The sequence below is a fragment of the Phodopus roborovskii genome, unplaced genomic scaffold, assembly GCF_943737965.1.
Source record: "Phodopus roborovskii unplaced genomic scaffold, PHOROB, whole genome shotgun sequence".
Taxonomy (NCBI): domain Eukaryota; kingdom Metazoa; phylum Chordata; class Mammalia; order Rodentia; family Cricetidae; genus Phodopus; species Phodopus roborovskii.
In genome coordinates this window covers 52833664-52850743 of record NW_026126517.1, presented here as the reverse complement: position 1 = coordinate 52850743, position 17080 = coordinate 52833664, and the positions used below count along the sequence as shown (strand labels likewise).

The 17080-nt window shown below is 43.9% G+C and overlaps 1 protein-coding gene across 2 annotated transcripts in view; it reads left to right on the top strand.

The window, feature by feature from the left end:
- Positions 1-17080, top strand: part of Lrrc1 (leucine rich repeat containing 1) — a 117660-nt gene that overhangs the window by 74671 nt on the left and 25909 nt on the right. For both annotated transcript variants that reach the window (XM_051197992.1, XM_051197993.1), the window contains exons 3-4: positions 30-108; positions 3867-3956. In XM_051197992.1, the coding sequence (XP_051053949.1) occupies positions 30-108; positions 3867-3956 (169 nt within the window). The remainder of the gene's footprint in view (positions 1-29; positions 109-3866; positions 3957-17080) is intronic.

Here is a 17080-nt window from a genome sequence, read left to right as displayed (position 1 = left end):
ATGCTGCTGAACTTTCTTTGCCTCTCTAGATATCCCCGAAATTCCAGAAAGCATCTCCTTCTGTAAAGCCCTGCAGGTAGCTGACTTCAGTGGAAACCCCCTCACCAGGTAACCATCATACTTCACATTTTCTAGTTACAGTGCGCTGGGTAGCGCGCTTGGCAGCCAAGCAAAAGATACAACCAAGTGACACATCTAGGAGCTATCTAGATGGGGCACTGTCTCTGCCAAACAGGGTCGACTTTAGTGTGTTCATCAATAAACACTGGGAGAGAGCACACTGGTGTTGATGGGATCATGGGAAAGGAAGCCGGGTTTGGTGGTGGTGGTGGGGGCCCTGAGGTCCGTGAAAAGCAGGAGTTAAAGAGTACATTCCTGAGCATCATGAAGCTTAAAACAATTCTCAGTTGCGTGGTGAGATGGCTCAGCAGGTAAAGGCACTTGGGGGCAAATCTGACGGTAAGAATTCATTTCCTGGAACCCACATAATAGACGAGAGCTGACTCCTGTGGGCATTCCTCTGACAGCCCCATATGCACCATGCCACATGTATGTGCACTCTGGTGTGGGCGTGAGTGCACACCTGTGTATGTGCCACTAAATAAATGTAAAAATAAGATAAAAGTAAATTCCCAGTTCATCTCCTATCTTACAGGATCAGACTCAGGCCAGAGAGATTCCCATGTATTTACTTACCCAGGAAGTCCATTTCTTTTATTGACCTTGGGGCTGCACGGTTACTAGACATCCACTGAGTTACATATTCAACCAGAGAAGTCTTATTCAACTTACTTTTTACACTCCAATAATGAAACATTATAATAACAACTTCCTATACAAAAGCACATACACACAACAAAATTTTTGGGGGGTAAGGGGAGCCCTGTTTCCAGACAGTGTTTCTCTGTGTAACAGTGCTTTTTTATAGTCTGTGCTCGCTACAAGAAATCCACCTGCCACTGACTACCAAGTACTAGGATTAGAGCCATGTGCCATTACTGCTCAGCTACAAAAACAAAGAAACAAACAAACAGGAAAACAAACAAACAAACAAACAAAAAAAACCAACCCTCTAACACCATTATTTCCTCACTCTTGCAGTAGCTCTGGGGATTTCCTTAGGGTTATCATTCTGAGTATGGCCACCTGTCCCATTAATACAGCTCCTCCCTTCCTGGTGTTTCACAGAACACTTTTTTGGGGGGTGGCTGAGGGCATTGTCACCATTCTCCTGGTGGCCTTGGTGAGTTGGGAGTCCGTGGACGCCTGCCTCCAGGGTAAATGAATCGGTGCCCATATGGCAGTGCAGAGACAACTCCTGGGTGTGTGTTCTAAAGGTCTCTCTGGGCCAATGAGTCCACTGGCAGGGTTTCTCAAGGCTCTGCACATAGCTGTTCCCTTTGAAATTGAACTGGATTTATCTTACACATTTTGAAATTGAGACTCCCCGAGTATGGAACAATTCCCTATTTAATTTTGTCTTACCCATATCTCATTTTCAAGAATTAGATATTTTTTAAGGTGCTTCTGGTTTCTCTCTTTTGGATTTCAGTGGCTGATACTCTTTATCTTTTACGACTGAAAAATAATAATCTGTTACATTGCATAAACCTGATACCTTTTGTAACTCGTTACTGTCCTGCAGCTACATCCTCCTCCTTCCTATCCCACTGACCTTCACACAATTCTTCCTCCTTCCTATCCCACTGACCTTCACACAATTCTTCCTTCTCAGAGCCTCTTTAGTTCCCTGTCCCCCAAGTTAGTGCCCCCCCCCATTGCCCTCGGCTGCCTCTGACAGTCTCTGGCCACTAATGAAGCAGTTCAGTTTGTTTCCCAGCTCCCCCTCCCTGACAGCTCTGATCCTTTCCCCTCCCTTTAGTCTGTGGGTGGAGCACCCTGCATCTCCCCAAAGCCTTCCCCTTACTTCCCAGTGCCACCCTGGGCTTTCACAGCACTTGCTTTCATGGCACTTGGCATTAATATGTAAGCTTTGCCTTTGATAAAGACTCCCCCCACAGACACAGGGAAGTGACTTGCATTTCTCTCTTATTATCGTATCTCCAGCCCAACTGTTACTGCACTGAGCTGTAAGGCAGCTTCTATAGCTCGGCAGACTGGGAGATGCTGTGTGGTGCAGCTGAGACTTAACCACCCAGTCTCTTAAATGGCCTTCTGCTTTTCTACTTTCCTCTTCCTGGTGTCGGCTAACAGTTCACTCCACAATTATCTGAAGGCTCTCAGCTAGCACACACTTAGCTTACTTGAGGCTTTCATCCCTGTTTTTATCCTGGCCTCATCTTTGGCAGGATTCTTAGAGAAAAGCCCTTTCAGTTGGCAGTGTCCTGACGTTAATAATTAAAATGTCTGTGAGCTAAAAGAGACTTAGTAATTGCTTCGCTTGGCCCACTTAGTTTATGGCTGGGAAAACTGGACCTTAGCTAGATGAACAGACTTCTAGATGGTGCAGCTAGTGCGGAGAGCGTTGGAACCTCCTCACTTGGCTTCTCCTTTGTCAACATGCCGCACTCTTGAACATGCTACTCTTCCTGCTAGCAGCCGGCAGAAAGGCAGGCCAGCCAGCTAAAGCATCTTACTTGCCTTTATAACATTTTAGGTATTTTTAAGATTGTAAAGGAATATATACATCTGGCAAAACAAGTCAGACCAAATAGGCTCTGACTTCTGAATTATAAGTAACAATCTTCAGCAAGCTATTCCCAATAACATAATAAAACCTTCCTGTTAATATCTTATTCTTGCATACCTAAAATTGGCACTGAATTTTGAAATTAGTCTATATTAAACATCAGACATTAATATAGGATTTCTTTTGTTTAAATACAAACAAGCCTAGCAAAAGAGAAGTATAGTGATTGAGAGCTCACTGCTAAAGCCAGAGTTCTCTTCTTGCTGGGAGGGAGAAGAAGGAGGGAGGGAGGGAGGGAGAGAGAGAGGGAGGGAGGAAGACAGATGCATCTCATTTTACATATGATGAGATTCATCTTTAGTCATGATTTTCCCTCTAAATATGGGTGACTGTAGGAATATTGAAACTAGAATTTCTTTGTAAATTTTAAATAATGATTTTTGTATCCACTCCTTACAATTTTCTCGAGTTTCAGACATATTGGAGTCTTTTGCGTAGACTACATAGTGAAAGATAAAATTATCTTAAATGAGTGACATCTTGAATTAACAAAGAAGTTAAGGCAGTAGCAGTTGGCTGACAGCCCATCTGTACAGAGGAATCCTCCGCTCTGGGCATTGGAGCTACAAGGGGGAGGACCGTTGAGCAGCTGTCCTGTGGCTTAAACCCCCATAGGCTAGCTGAATTTGCTCTGCGTTTTCTTCTCATCAGTGCAGTGTTCTCATTCTCAGCAGGTTTCATTTGGGTCTTTTTCCTTAGGATTTGTTCTTTTTTGTTTGTGAGATGTGGTCTCACTGTGCAGCCGTGGCTGGCCTGGAACTCACAGAGATCTACCTGCCTCTCCCTGTGCACTCTGAGATTACAGGCGTGTACTTTTATACTTAGCCAAAGTCTCATCGGTTGTGGTCCCAGTGGCAGCATCTTCCTGTCTCATAGAAAGGACACCCGCCACTTTCTCTTTGCCAGGCCATGTACATCTACCTTTTTTGTGATTGCAATTGCATTACTCCCTCAGTAAGTGTCTACATGGCGTGTACTTCCCTTGGGTAGACAAAGCCGTCTGTTTTTGCTTACAGGTATAATATATATGGGAGGACAAGGCAGGTATTCCATAGTAATTGCAGGAGGCTTTTACAGCCACCACATGGATGAAGTCTATGTTTACACTTGTTGTACACTGCTTTACTTTTTAAAATTACCATTGTTGTTGTTGTAGGTTGCCAGAGAGCTTTCCTGAACTACAGAACTTAACGTGTCTTTCTGTAAATGACATCTCACTGCAGACTCTGCCGGAAAATATTGGGAAGTAAGTTTTTACAGAAGTCTGTGAGTGCCAAGGATGAGAGGAAGCTTACCAACTGCATCCTCTGCCTTTACAGCTTTGAAACAAAGGGTACCATTCACCCATTCTTCAGTGTCATCATCAAGAAAGATGAATGCCAACCTTCCACTTGTGTGTCCAGTTGCTCTTGTGTTTTATTTACTGTCTGTCTGTACGTACACTCCTGTGTACACATCTGCGTGTGTGAGGAGGCCAGAGGACAGCGGAGGCTAGGGGTATTGCTTTGTCTCTATTCCTTTGAGGCAGGTTTCTCAGGGAGCCTGGAGTTGGGCTGAGGTCCAGCGGTCCCCAGTGGTTCCCATCTCCACCTCTCACAGTGCTGGGGTTCCAGGACTGCTTTTGACCACACCCAGCTTTTTACATAGATTCTGGGATTCAGATTCTCATGCCTTCTTAGCATGTGTGCACCTGCCCACTGAGCTATTTCTCCAGGGCCAAGTTGTGCCTGGATTTTAATGGTTATAAACTGTACTGCTATTTTTTGTTAGAAGTCTAATTTGTTTGAAGTTTTTGCCTTTTCGAGACAGGGTTTCTCTGTGTAGCTTTGGAGCCTGTCCTAGCACTCACTCTGTAGATCAGGCTCGCCTTGAACTCACACAGGCTGCCTACCTCTGCCTCCCAAGTGTTGGGATTAAAGGCATATGCCCTTACTTCCTGGCAGAGTTTTATTTTTAAAGTAAGTAAGTGAGTGTGTATGTGTGTGTGTGTATGTATGTATGTATGTATGTATGTATGTATGTATGTATGTATGCATGCACTTGTGAGTATTCATGGAGGGGAAAAGAGGGTGTCAGGTTCCCTGAAACTGCTTGATGTGGTTTATGGGAACTGAATTCTGGGCTTCATTTGCTTGGGAATTTAGGCCAACACTGGACAAATCATACCTCATGAAACCAAACAGTTCCTTATACAGCAAAGGAAACAATCAGCTTAGTGAAGATGAAGCTCAGTGAGGGGGAGAGAACCTTTGCCAGCGAAACAACTGATAGATCAATGTCCAGAATATATGAAGAACTCAGAGCAGAGTCAAGAAAATGGTTCAGTTAAACAGCGAGCTATGGATCTTAACAGAGAATTCCCAAGAGAAGAAAGATATAAGAATAGCTAAGAGATACCTTGTTCAAACTCCTCCAATAAAATGCAATCAGTAGAAGAACCTTAACATAGACCTTTCCATATTGAAAAGAAAATGCTAAAATTGGAATGATGACTTAACAAATGCACCTGACTTTTCAGAGTGTCCTTCTTATCTTACAGCCAGGAAACCAGTGCAGTGTCTAGCCTGGTGTTTTATCTTCAAATGTAAAGCAAAATGTTTGAAATGATTAAGTATTACCTGTGCTGTATGTGCATAAAAATAATAAAGCATTGTCAGCCCAGTGCTCTTAGGAGCAGAGGAGGGTGGTGGTGTAGAATTTCTTATTTTTAATAAAAATATTTAAGCTGAGTATAGTGGTGCATACCTTTAATCTCAGAGGCAGAGGATCTTTATGAGCTCCAGGCCAGCTTGGTCTGCATAGTGAGTCTCAGGACATCCAGGGCTATAAAGTAAGACCTGTCTTAACACTCTCTCTCTTTTTCTCTCTGTACACACACACACACACACACACACACACACACACACACACACTCTATACATACATATATACACACATGTATATGCATGTATGCTTTTCTTTTATCTCCTATAAAACTTTATGTAATTTTTAATATGAGCAGTATATTGGTGTATAACATATCATGTATTTAAAATAATAAATATAAAAACTACACAGGTATACTGTGTGTGTGTGGAGAGCACCCTTTTATTATCTACTGTTAGGGGGTCATCTAAGCTCTACATCAGGGATTCTCAAGCTTTGCTTTTCTGCGCCTCCAGTGGGTTCTGCTGAAGTTTTTTGAGATCCCTCTGGGAAGTGAGAATCAATGCTTGGGTGGTCTCTGCTGATCTTTGTGTCAGTTAGCCTGCCACAAATATTTTTCTAGTTAAACTTGGGGACTTCGGTTTCAGACCCTTTGTTAACATTTATACCCACATGCAATGTGTATATTTTACTGCGGTGCAGATCCACGTATAAACCAAGCAGAAAACTCCAAAGCCTTTCATACAGATATACTTTAAAATTTGCCTGGTACCTTCTCTTTCCAAACCAGCTGAAGTCTGTTCTTCAGGTAAAGGTTGAAAGTCTTCCTTTTTGGTCATACCTTTTGTAACAACTGAAAGAGGTGAGGCCAGACCTGCTGGTTCCCTGACCTGCTGCTTGCTCCCCACACTGTAATCGCTTCAGTTCTCTCTCTGTATAGAGAAGGCTAGGTGTTGGGTGTTGAGTTGTTTGTCTATAATCAGTGTATGTAACGGTGTCATGACTCCAGTAATATCAGGGATCTTGGGTGGCGCTCCCCTTCCCCTGCTTGGTGAACACATAACCGAGCACACGGGATCTACATTTTCAGCACAGTGAGGCTTCATAGGTTCTGGAAGGAGGAGTCCTGGGAATCTCTGCCAGAACCATGTTAGCCTGTCCCTGTGCAATGCCCTCGACTCAGCTGCTATAAAAAGTGGTTTTGAAGGCGTAACTATAGGAAGTACAGCTTCTATTGCTGTAAAATTTTGTAATGGAGAATAAGTATTGTCTATTAATACTTTCTAATTTTTGTGATCTAAGGAGCTATGAAAGAGAAAGGGGGTTATTTTTAGGGAAAAAAATCTGCCAAAAGAATGGGAAGCTTTTCTCATTTTAGTCACAGTTCTGACATTTATCACATTTACTTCTCTGCCTTTGTTGCCAGAAAGCTTAAAGCTAATTCAGACGTGTAGTGGGAGCAGCTGTGTTAACTTCTGTGCAATGAAAGGCAGTAGGGAATGGACTTATGTGCAGGGAGGGAGTCCGGTGCTCCCCATCTACATGTGCTCTTGCTCCCAAGGCTGTGGAGTGCCATTAGCATCTTCTGCAGAATGATGATAAGTAAGCTAATGTTTGTATTGCCAGGCTTGGTTGAGTTAGCTGGAGAATTGGAGTCTTCCTTGCAGATACTGTAGTTTTTAAATCACACACCTCTCACAAGTAAGCACATTTTGTTTCTTCCTCGATGCCATGGTCTTGGCATTCTAGGTCCCGAGACTTTCTGCGCCTTTGCACTTTACACCTGCTAGGGTGATTGTGAGAAAGGTAGCTGGTAGCAAGTGTCACGGAAGACTTAGAGAAGTTGCAACCTTCCCCTGCTGCTGGTGGGGGAGTACAGCAGAGAAGCACTGTCGCAGCGCAACAGTATGGGCAAGCTCACTCTCTCTGTCTGTCAGAGCTTAACGTAGCTCCTACATAGCCCAGCTGTTCTAGTTGTATTAAAGAGTTAAAGATGTGTCCATACAAGTATTTGTTGATGAGTTCATAGCAGTTGTTCTTCATAATGCCCCCAAAGTAGAAACCAAACATGCGAGAATGGATAAGTAAAAATGTGTATCCGTCAATAAACTATTGTAAAAGATATGAAGTACTGCAACATGCCGCAACATGAATGAACCTTGATAAGATGTCGAACAAACAAACAGCCAGGACCCCAAAAGGTCACATACCGTCCTACTCTGTTTATACAGAGTAACGAGTATGGTCAACTCTGTAAGAAAAGATGTTAGTAGTTGTTAGAGGCTGAAGGGTTGAATGAGCTTGAAAAGTATGGATTGAATTTTAATGAATTCCTGTAGTTATATGTACACTAAAGAGTTAAAAACATGTCCATACAAGAATGACTTTGATTCTTTTGGCGAGGATAAACATTTTTTTTTGGAATTGGTAATAATATTTCATAGCCTGTGAATAAATGTGCTAAAAACAGAGAATTGTACATTTTAGAAAGAGAATTTAATAATTGGTAAATTGCTCTGAGGTCACTAGTCCATTAGTCCCTGGCAAGTAGGCAGTTACATGTGTTCAGTCTTTACTGTGCTCAGATGCCTTGGCGGGGGGTGGGGGAGTAGGGGTGTTGAAGGTTGTTACAGGGACTGAGACCCCAGGGAACTAGCAGGGCATGCCAAGGACTTGGGACACCAGAAGCCCAGCATGGGACAGTGTGCTACTTTGTCTTGGCCTTGTGTAACTTCTCTGTGAAACATTCATATTCCTTGCTGTGAAATTAATGCTGTAAGAAAAGAAGTTAGCGGAAGCATACCCCTTGCTCCATTAATTAAAATTTCTTCTCCATGCATAGCCTGCCTAGAATAGCAGAAATGTCTGATGAGCTAGTGTAGTTCCCAGCACAGTCCTTGGTCATTGAGTAGTTCTTATCAGCAAACCTGTAATTATGATAATTTGGTGGTAGAAATAGAACGAGTTGGCAGGCCTTGGGTTCTCTGGCAGACTGAGCTAGAACATGTGGGGCTGATTTTGCATGTGCTGTCCTTGGAGCCAGTGACCTTGATTTTAGTGGCCTTGAACTAAGTAGCCCTGGGGTCATGGCTGACAAAGCCTACCATTAGGCTGCTTAGCTGTGGTATGATAGCAGGAAAAAAAGAAAAAAAAACTTTCAGAAGACTGTTGCCATATTGAATATTCTTTTTTTGAAGTCTGGGAATTGCTATTTAAAAAAAAAAAAAAAACAAAACAAAAAACAAAACCTGTTTCAAAAGCAAAAAAATAATTTGACTTTTGAAGTTTGGGTTTTGAGGGTGTGGTTTTCTGGTAGAGTACTTTCACCAGTGAAATTGTATTTTTTTTTTCCCCACTCATTGCTACTGTAAATGTTTGTATTTTTTTTTTTTTTATGATTTTACAGTATATTGTCATTTGGTGTAAGTATCTTTCTATTTTCTAGGTGATTTGGTAATGAAAATGGGGGGGAATCAAAATGGTTTAAAAAGAGTATTATTTAAAACAGTTTTAAAAATTCACATTAAAAGAGGTGACTTTCTCAAAATAGCCATTCATTCAGCCCCTTGAAATAGAATCCTAAAAATACAGTTGGCTTGCATTCTGACTTAGAATGTAACTTCTGCCCTGCTGTTCTGAACTGCATGAAACAGGAGCGAGCAGGGAGCAGGGCTGTTGCCTTACGCTTCCCGCGCTCCGTAGCTTTCTCATCCTGCCCCTGATGGAAGGCAGGGATAGTACTAGTGGCATGAGGTAGTTCCGGTGTCCTAGAGGACAGTGAGGACATCCCAGCACAGAAACTTAACATGTCAGGAATCAAAGTCGAAAGATGAGATGCTTACTAATAGGGAATGTTTTTAAAAATTAAGGTGTGTGTAGGTTTTGAGATACTGTGCAGTCGTCTTAAAAATAAAGTATGTGCAAGGTGGAAAAAGGAGACAAATCTGCTAGGAAAGCAATGTGGTCTGTGTATGGTAGATGGCAATTTTCTGCTTCAAGTAATAGGACAGGGCTGGAGGATGGCTCATTGGCTAAGAGCACTTTTTCTCTTGCAGATGACGCAGGTTCAATTCTTAATACTCACATGGTGGTTCACAAGCATCTCTAACTCCAGTTCCAGGGAATCTGGTGCCCTCTCCTAATCTCCATGGGCATCAAGCATGCATAGAATACATATTACATACACGCAGGCCAATCATACATAAAATGAATACATCTTTAAGAAAAAGAAAAAAAAAAAAAAAAAGACTGAAGGCGAGGTTCAATGGTAGTGCATGCTGCTCTTCTAAGGACCCAGGTTCTGTTCCCAGCACCTTTATCAGGCAGCTCACAACTGCCCATGACTCCAGCTCCAGGAGATCTGATGCCTTCTTCTGGCTGCTGCAGCATATGCACACACATGGTGAACATAAATTCAGGCAGGCACACATATATACACATAATTTCTTTTTTAGAATACTGTGGAGACGTACCTTGTCTTCACACAAAGGAAGGTTCTGGTTAAAATGTATTTTGAACGAGTAGTGTTAGAAGGGAATAAGTATGGAAGGAGAACTTTTTGCTGAGCATGTGTGTGGATTTTAAAAGTTGTATCTATCTTTTAATACATAGGTGCATATATATTGCAAGTTAACAAGGTTCACTCACCAACTCCAGCGTGAGAGGTAGCAGAGAAGAGCAGTTGCAATGCTGTGTGAATCCTGGCCTTTTACTCCCAAGTTGTGCAAGAGATTAAGCTTCTTTCTTTGTACCTTGGCTTTCTCCATACAGCTAGTTCTTGTAAAGCAGTTGTAATAAATCCATCATATAGTAATATCGTTAGTGCTAGTAGGACTATTAAAAACTAGTATTTTATATATTTTAAGCATATTGTAAAAATTTTGGGTTGAGACAGGGTTTCTCTGTGTAACAGGAACTTGCTCTGCCTCCCGAGTGCTGGGATTAAAGTCAGGAGCCACCACCGCTTGGAAAAGCACCTAATTTTTTTAAAATCATATTTATAAATGCATTAACAATGCTTGATGATTTTTATTGATAACCGTGTCCCTTAACTGAAGTAATGGATAGATACATGTTGAGTCCTCCCTCCTGGCCCCCATGATTCAGAGGATAGACTCTGAGCTACATAGCAATACCTCTCAATAACACTCCCTCCCCTCCGCTCCCCTTCCTTCCCCTCTCCTCCCCTCCTTATAGATCTGTCTGCCTCTGCCTCCTGAGTGCTGGACTAAAGATGTGTGCCACCTCGGCCAGCTCCTTGGTAGTACATTCTTTTGTGGGTTCTGTTGGAAATGAGATGCTATTTACACTGAGTGGGGTGTGCTGCCTCAGTGGGAATAGACACCATGTTAATGCTGTGTTCTGGGTGGTGAGGGAAGAGACTGTTCTCAGTATCAATGTCTAACGGCTTTATCCAGACCCTGTGCTGGGTCCACTGTTAACCACAGCAGTCTAGAGAATGACGTTCCACATGGGTTAGTGGTTCCTAAACTTTGGTCTAGCACATTCCAAGACAAGATGCTATTGAGAATCAAGCCCATGATGGTTTCAAATTAGTCTGTTGTCCTCTGACTGAGAATGGCTTGTCCAGGTTAAGGAGCCTCTAGCCAAAGTCTTTGTTTTCTGCCCCTTGTTTTATGAGTCACAAATGACAGTGTATGTAAGTTATGAAATGGCCGTGCCAGCACCTTACCTTCCTGGGGTCTGTCCTCTGAGATGTTAGTGGTGGGAGATGATGACTGTGATCTTTCTGTGGACACTGACCGGACCTGTATTCTTATAATGTGACCAAATGTGCTAAGGGACAAGGGATGCCTCAAGTTTTTAAATAACTCGCCAGGTTCACTTGAAAGGAAAATACATTAAGTGGTAATTACCATGACAGACGCTGCGTTTAGAAGACACTGAGAACTAGCAATGAAATAGCTCAGTCAAACAGTTCATGGTTTAACCCTTTTAGACAAAGAATGGCTTTCGTCCTGAGGTTGCAGAGTCTGAGTATAATGTCCAGATGTGTATTTCTAATTCTAATAATGGGAGCCATTATTGGTACATATGTTATCAGGAAATCTGTAAGGTTGCAGGTGTGACTTTTCTCCTGTGGGAGGGGTTGCCTATGTGTAACCCCAGCTGCCCAGGAGACTCCTAGAGGAGGGTGACAGGTGCTCTGAGCAATGGGTGTGAGTGCCAAAAAGGAGCCCAGTCTACACCGTTGTCACTGTCTAATGTAGCTCTTTTCTGTTCACATTTTCCCCTCCAAAACAGTGGAAACTTGGAGCTGTACTTTTGGGGTCCTGCTGAGGATAGGAACTCTGCCTTGAGTTTGTAGGCAACTTAGTAATGTTTTGCATGGGCAATTAGATATACACTCAAATTATGCCATGCACTTTCACTTAAAGAGAAGTTTTAAAATATGTTCTTGTTTTTAATTTAGTACTTCAATTTTTGAAAATTATGTACATGAGTACCTGTATTTACATCTTTTTACCCTTCCCCCACTGACTCTATCCAAGTCCCCCTACTCCCTCTCAGATTCACACACACACACACACACTCACACTGCATGTAAATATAAATACAGCATGCTGAGTGTTCTGCCTGTGTGTATACGCTTCTTTAGAGCTGATCACTGGGGATAGGGTGATTTATGGGTCTCCTGCCTGGATAAAACTGATTGTCCCTCTCTCAGAAGCCATTGATTTCCTGTAGCTCTTTATCTAGGGGTGATGTTCCCCCCCATCTACTTCGGTTCGTCAGCTGACGGTGTCATTGTGCAGGTCTTGTGCCATACCATTAAGATTTCATAGATGCAGCCTTCCTGTTATATGTAGAAGACACTGTCTTTGAGTAGGCATCCTGGTCCTCTGGCTTTTATAGTCTTTCTGTTCCCCTCTCCCATGATACTCCCCGAGCCTTCGATGATGTTATAGATGTGTCAGATGGTAGCTGGGCACCCCACTGTCTGTTGTTTCCTGTGTTTTGGTTGCCTGATTGCCTGTGAGTTTCTGCGGTCATCTCTGCTGTAAAGAGAAGCCCTTTGATGAGAGATAGGAGTTAACAGTTACCTGTGGATGTAGTATCACACTGGATCAGGAAAGTGTCAGTAATGGTTCTCAAGGAACCATATCCTCGTAATCATAGATGGTTGGCTAAGTTCACAGTCCTAGGCATGAATTCCCTTCAGGGGACAGTGACTTGGCCCACCTAGACAGCTGTTGGTGAGACATCTTACCAGTCTGGTCATTGTAGTTTGAAGACATTACAGCAGTGTGGGGCTATTGGTTACTTTCCCCCATTGCAAGCTTACAATGCTTGGACACTGTAAGCATCAGTCCCCAGGGAGGAGTATTCCAGATCAGTTCCTCCCAAGCCCTGTGCCTGAGGTGTGTAGAATCTTCAGCAGTAGGGTCTACCTCCCAGTTCTTGAGGGCAGCCGTGAGCAGCAGCCATAGCCTGTACTGCATTGGCAGGCTCTTGGACTCCCCTCACCAACAACTGGAAGAGAGCTTTCCCATGCCTAGCGCTTGGGGTTCTGTTAGTTGATGGCTTTGCGGGAAATATTATTACCCAGAATGGAGTCGCTGCATTTAAACTGTACATTATATGCATTGTATAAAAGTAAACATAAATAATTTTTCCTAGAGCTTTTTTTATAATATTTTTATTATTTGAGAATTCCTTATTATGAATTCCTAGTACACTCTCTTCCCAGATCTGTTCCCCCCCTCGTGACTTCCTGGCATCCCCTCACCCCCCCCCCCAAAAAAAAAACAAAGTTCCATTAGTGTTGCCCATATGTTCACTGGAGCATGGTCAAACTGGTGGTGGCACCAGCCCGAGTCCTTCCCCACCTGCTCCCCTACCAGAAGCCCTCAGTTGCAGAGAGCTACACTGCAGCGTCCTCGTCACAATCTTTAAGAGCTCTTTTTGGTGGCTTTCTGTCTAGGCTATTATTTTGTGTGTGTGTGTGTTTGAGGGGGCGGTGTTGAGGTTGGGTGGGGATAGGGTTTGTCACAGACACCTTCCATGTCCCTCTTCCTCAACTGTGAGTCTGCAGTCATCGGAACTATGGCAGAAGTAGCTTCCCTGCTCTTTGCAGCCAGCAGGAACATGGATCATGGACTCACACATGGTTTCTGGAGACAGCGTGGACCATGGACATCACATGGCATCCAGTGTCAGCACGGACCATGGAACTTAGCATGGTATGCAGGGGTAGTACAGACTGTGAACGTTAATATGACCCTCTGTCACAGTAGGAGCATGGGTCCAGACATGCCCCCCTCTGTGGCTGAGTGGACCCAGATATCACCATGGGCTCAGGTGGTAGTGCAGGCCACTCTCATCTACATACTGACCCCAGTGGTAGCACAGCATGGACATTAGCATTGCTTCAGGCTGCAGCACAGACCATGGACATCCGCATGGCCCTTGGAGGTAATACAGGCCATGTGTACGTCAACAGCTGCAGTAGGGCCATGGCCGCAGATGTGGCCCTTGGCAGCAGCACAGACCCAGGCGTTACCATGGGCTCAGGTGGCAGTGCGGGCCATTCTCCACATTGGTATGGCCTCAGGCAGTGGCCCCAACCAACAACGTCTGAGTGGCCTTCAGTGGCACCTTGGGCCAGGGACACCGGCATGGCCCTTAGCTGACCACAGATATGAACGTGGCCTGGGGTAGTGGGCCATGGATACCAAAGTGGCCTCCAGGAGCAGCATGGACCATAGAAGTCTTTTGAGGAGATCCAATCCAGAAAATGATGGTTTTCATCTTAGACATCCTATTGTTGCTTAGAACCAGGGAGATGGTACAGCTGGTCTGTGTGGGGGGGGGAGGGGCAGGAAGCATGGCTGGGTCAGAGTGCCAGGTCCAGGCTGCTGCACACCACCCTGTCAGCACTACCTGGCAACATGTTCTCCCGGCCACCGCCAGCTTCTCTCATACCTGTGACCTTCTCTTACCCTCTCCACCTCTCCACTCACTCACGGCTCCTTTCTCTGTCTCTCCCACCTCTACGTTGAATATTTGTTCATCATAGTGGCTCACGCACACACATGTATATACACACATACACACACATGCCACATGCACACACACATACACATGCATACACACATACATGCACACGCATATACACACACACACAAATCATTGCAGTGAATTGTTGGTCTAGTTCCAAGCTTCTGGTTTCTGGAACACCATAAATACTGGACCATCACAAGACTTGTCTCTTGATACCCTGCTGTTGCCAGAGTCATGATGATCCTGTAACCCTGGTTCTGCAAGACCGGCTCCTTCACATGCTCCAGCAGCTCATAGATGGTGTAGATGTTGGTGTGGACCGACTCAAAGCACTGGATCTAGGCCCAGATGGTAGCTGAGCTGTTCAGCTGCTCATAGAGCCAGCCAGGCTTCTGACACCATCACTGGCAGTGGGCCGGTGTGGCTTTTTCAGGCATCTTTAGTATTATTTATTCTCTTATTATCTCTTCTGAATTGCCCTCTCTGCCCCTTCTCAGTTAGATGACACCCATTTTTCCCATTCATCCCAGCTTTATAACACCTGTGTGCTACTGACCGCCTTTCTAGAGTTTCTTCTACCCTCTACCCCATGCTCCCTTCCTACTTTTTATCCTAGGATACTCACATCTGAAGATTAGGAGCCAGGATTCACAAATAAGGAGGAACACGCAGTGTTTGTCTTTCTGGGCTTGGGTTACCTCGCTCTGTATGTTTTCTGGTTCCATCCATTTACCTGAAAATTTCAATTTTCTTTACACCTGAATAGAGTTCCCTGTATTTTTTTTTTTTTTTTTTTTTACAACAGCAAGTGGTGAAATTCCAGGTGTTTCTTGGCCTGGTTAGGGAGGTGACATCGGAGATTGAGAAGTGGTTTTACTGTTTAACTGGGAAACTTCCAGCGGGCAGTAAGCTCCTAAGGGGCCTGATCAGTCCAGTGTGAGGGCAATCCCTGGCTCAGAGCCAGGCTTTGGTTCTTCCTGATGTAGGATGCCTCAGTCTTCCTCTGTCATCATAGTACTGCCCACAGATGGTCGTGACTGACTTGCTGAGAAGAGGCCTGAGGAGCGGTGAGAGGGGTGAGCCGTGAGAGGGCCCTGTCCAGTGCCTCCTCTCCCCACTCCCCACGCTCCCTTCTGTGTCTGAGGTGGAGGTGCCCAGACCAGAACTTCAGAAACGTGGTACAATGCAGACTCAAAAGCTGTGTATAAAACATGTATTTGATGGGGCTGCAGAGGCCGCCCGGTGGTTAATTAAGAGTCTGTATTCCTCTTGCAGAAGACCTGAGTTTTGTTCCCAAGACTGCCATCTTCTGGGCTCTCTGAGCACCAGCTTTCAAATGTGCACACACAGCCCTGTGTGTGTGTGTGTGTGTGTGTGTGTGTGTGTGAGAGAGAGAGAGAGAGAGAGAGAGAGATACTTAAAACATTAAACAGTTTTACCTTTGGATGATACCTAGTAAGTGAAATTGTCTGAAGCAGTAGATGTCCTTAATTTGTCAGAATAGATATGAAGGTAATGAGTGTTGGATGGATAAAATGACAGCTCCACTAGTGATTTTCTAAAAAAAAAAAAAAACAAAGTATGAATATAGATGGGTTTAGCACATTTCTAATAAACCTGGTGGAGTGACCTGAACATTTACTCTGACATCAGATCCTTCTCCCCCTCAACCCCTCCCCCCCTTGTTATTTTGTTTTGTTTTCCGAGACAGGGTTTCTCTGTAGCTTTGGAGCCTGTCCTGGAACTCTCTCTGTAGACCAGGCTGGCCTTGTACTCACAGAGATCCGCCTGCCTCTGCCTCCCGAGTGCTGGCATTAAAGGTGTGCGCCTCCTTTGCCTGGCTGCTTTTCCCTTTCTGAGTGTAACTTAGCGCTGTGCATGTTAGTTCTGGATAGTTCACCCCCCATGGCAGTACTTCCAGGTGATCATTTGATCGAAAGGAAGTAAAACAAGAACTCCCATTGCCAGTTAGTTCCATTCCATTGGGAAAATATTGGGGCTAAGTCCATGAGTGATTACTTAGAGGAAGGATTTTGATTTTCATAAATCATGTTCATTTGACATCTTTGTTTGCTTTGGCCTTTGATGGAAACTTAATTTGGTTCACATTTTTATTTTGATGTGTATGAATTCATGTGTGTGCACATCACAGTGCCCATGAATGCCAGAGGAGAACATTAGATCGCCTGGAACTGGAATTACAGACTGTTGTGAACTATGTGGGTGCCTGAACCTAGGACTGTGGGAAGAGAAGCCAATGCCCTTAACTGCTCCAGTCCCTTATTCGGTTTATAATGGGACAAGATACAGGATATATACTGTCCTTAGCATAGTTAAAAATACTCTCAGCAAACAAATGTTGAGAATCTGTGTTTGTGTACAGATACACATCTGTACTGATAGATGGAATGGAAGGACTGTTTACTCATATTTGTTTTCTGGCTTTTTAGTTCATGTGGACCTAGTTTTGTTGTTTGTTGTTGGAAAGACAGAAAGTAAAGGATTAAGGCAGGTTAATGTTGATGTTCAGAAATAAAATCCTTCCAAATCTAGACAATGCTAAAGCAATATTAGCAAAATTATTTGGGGTTGTCGTGGAGCCTGGATACCCGGGAGGTGAATGAGAGCCGCTTTTTGAAATCTGTCATGCAGTACAGAGTTAGCTCAGTATGTGGGTCTTTAGATGATGAGGCACTGACT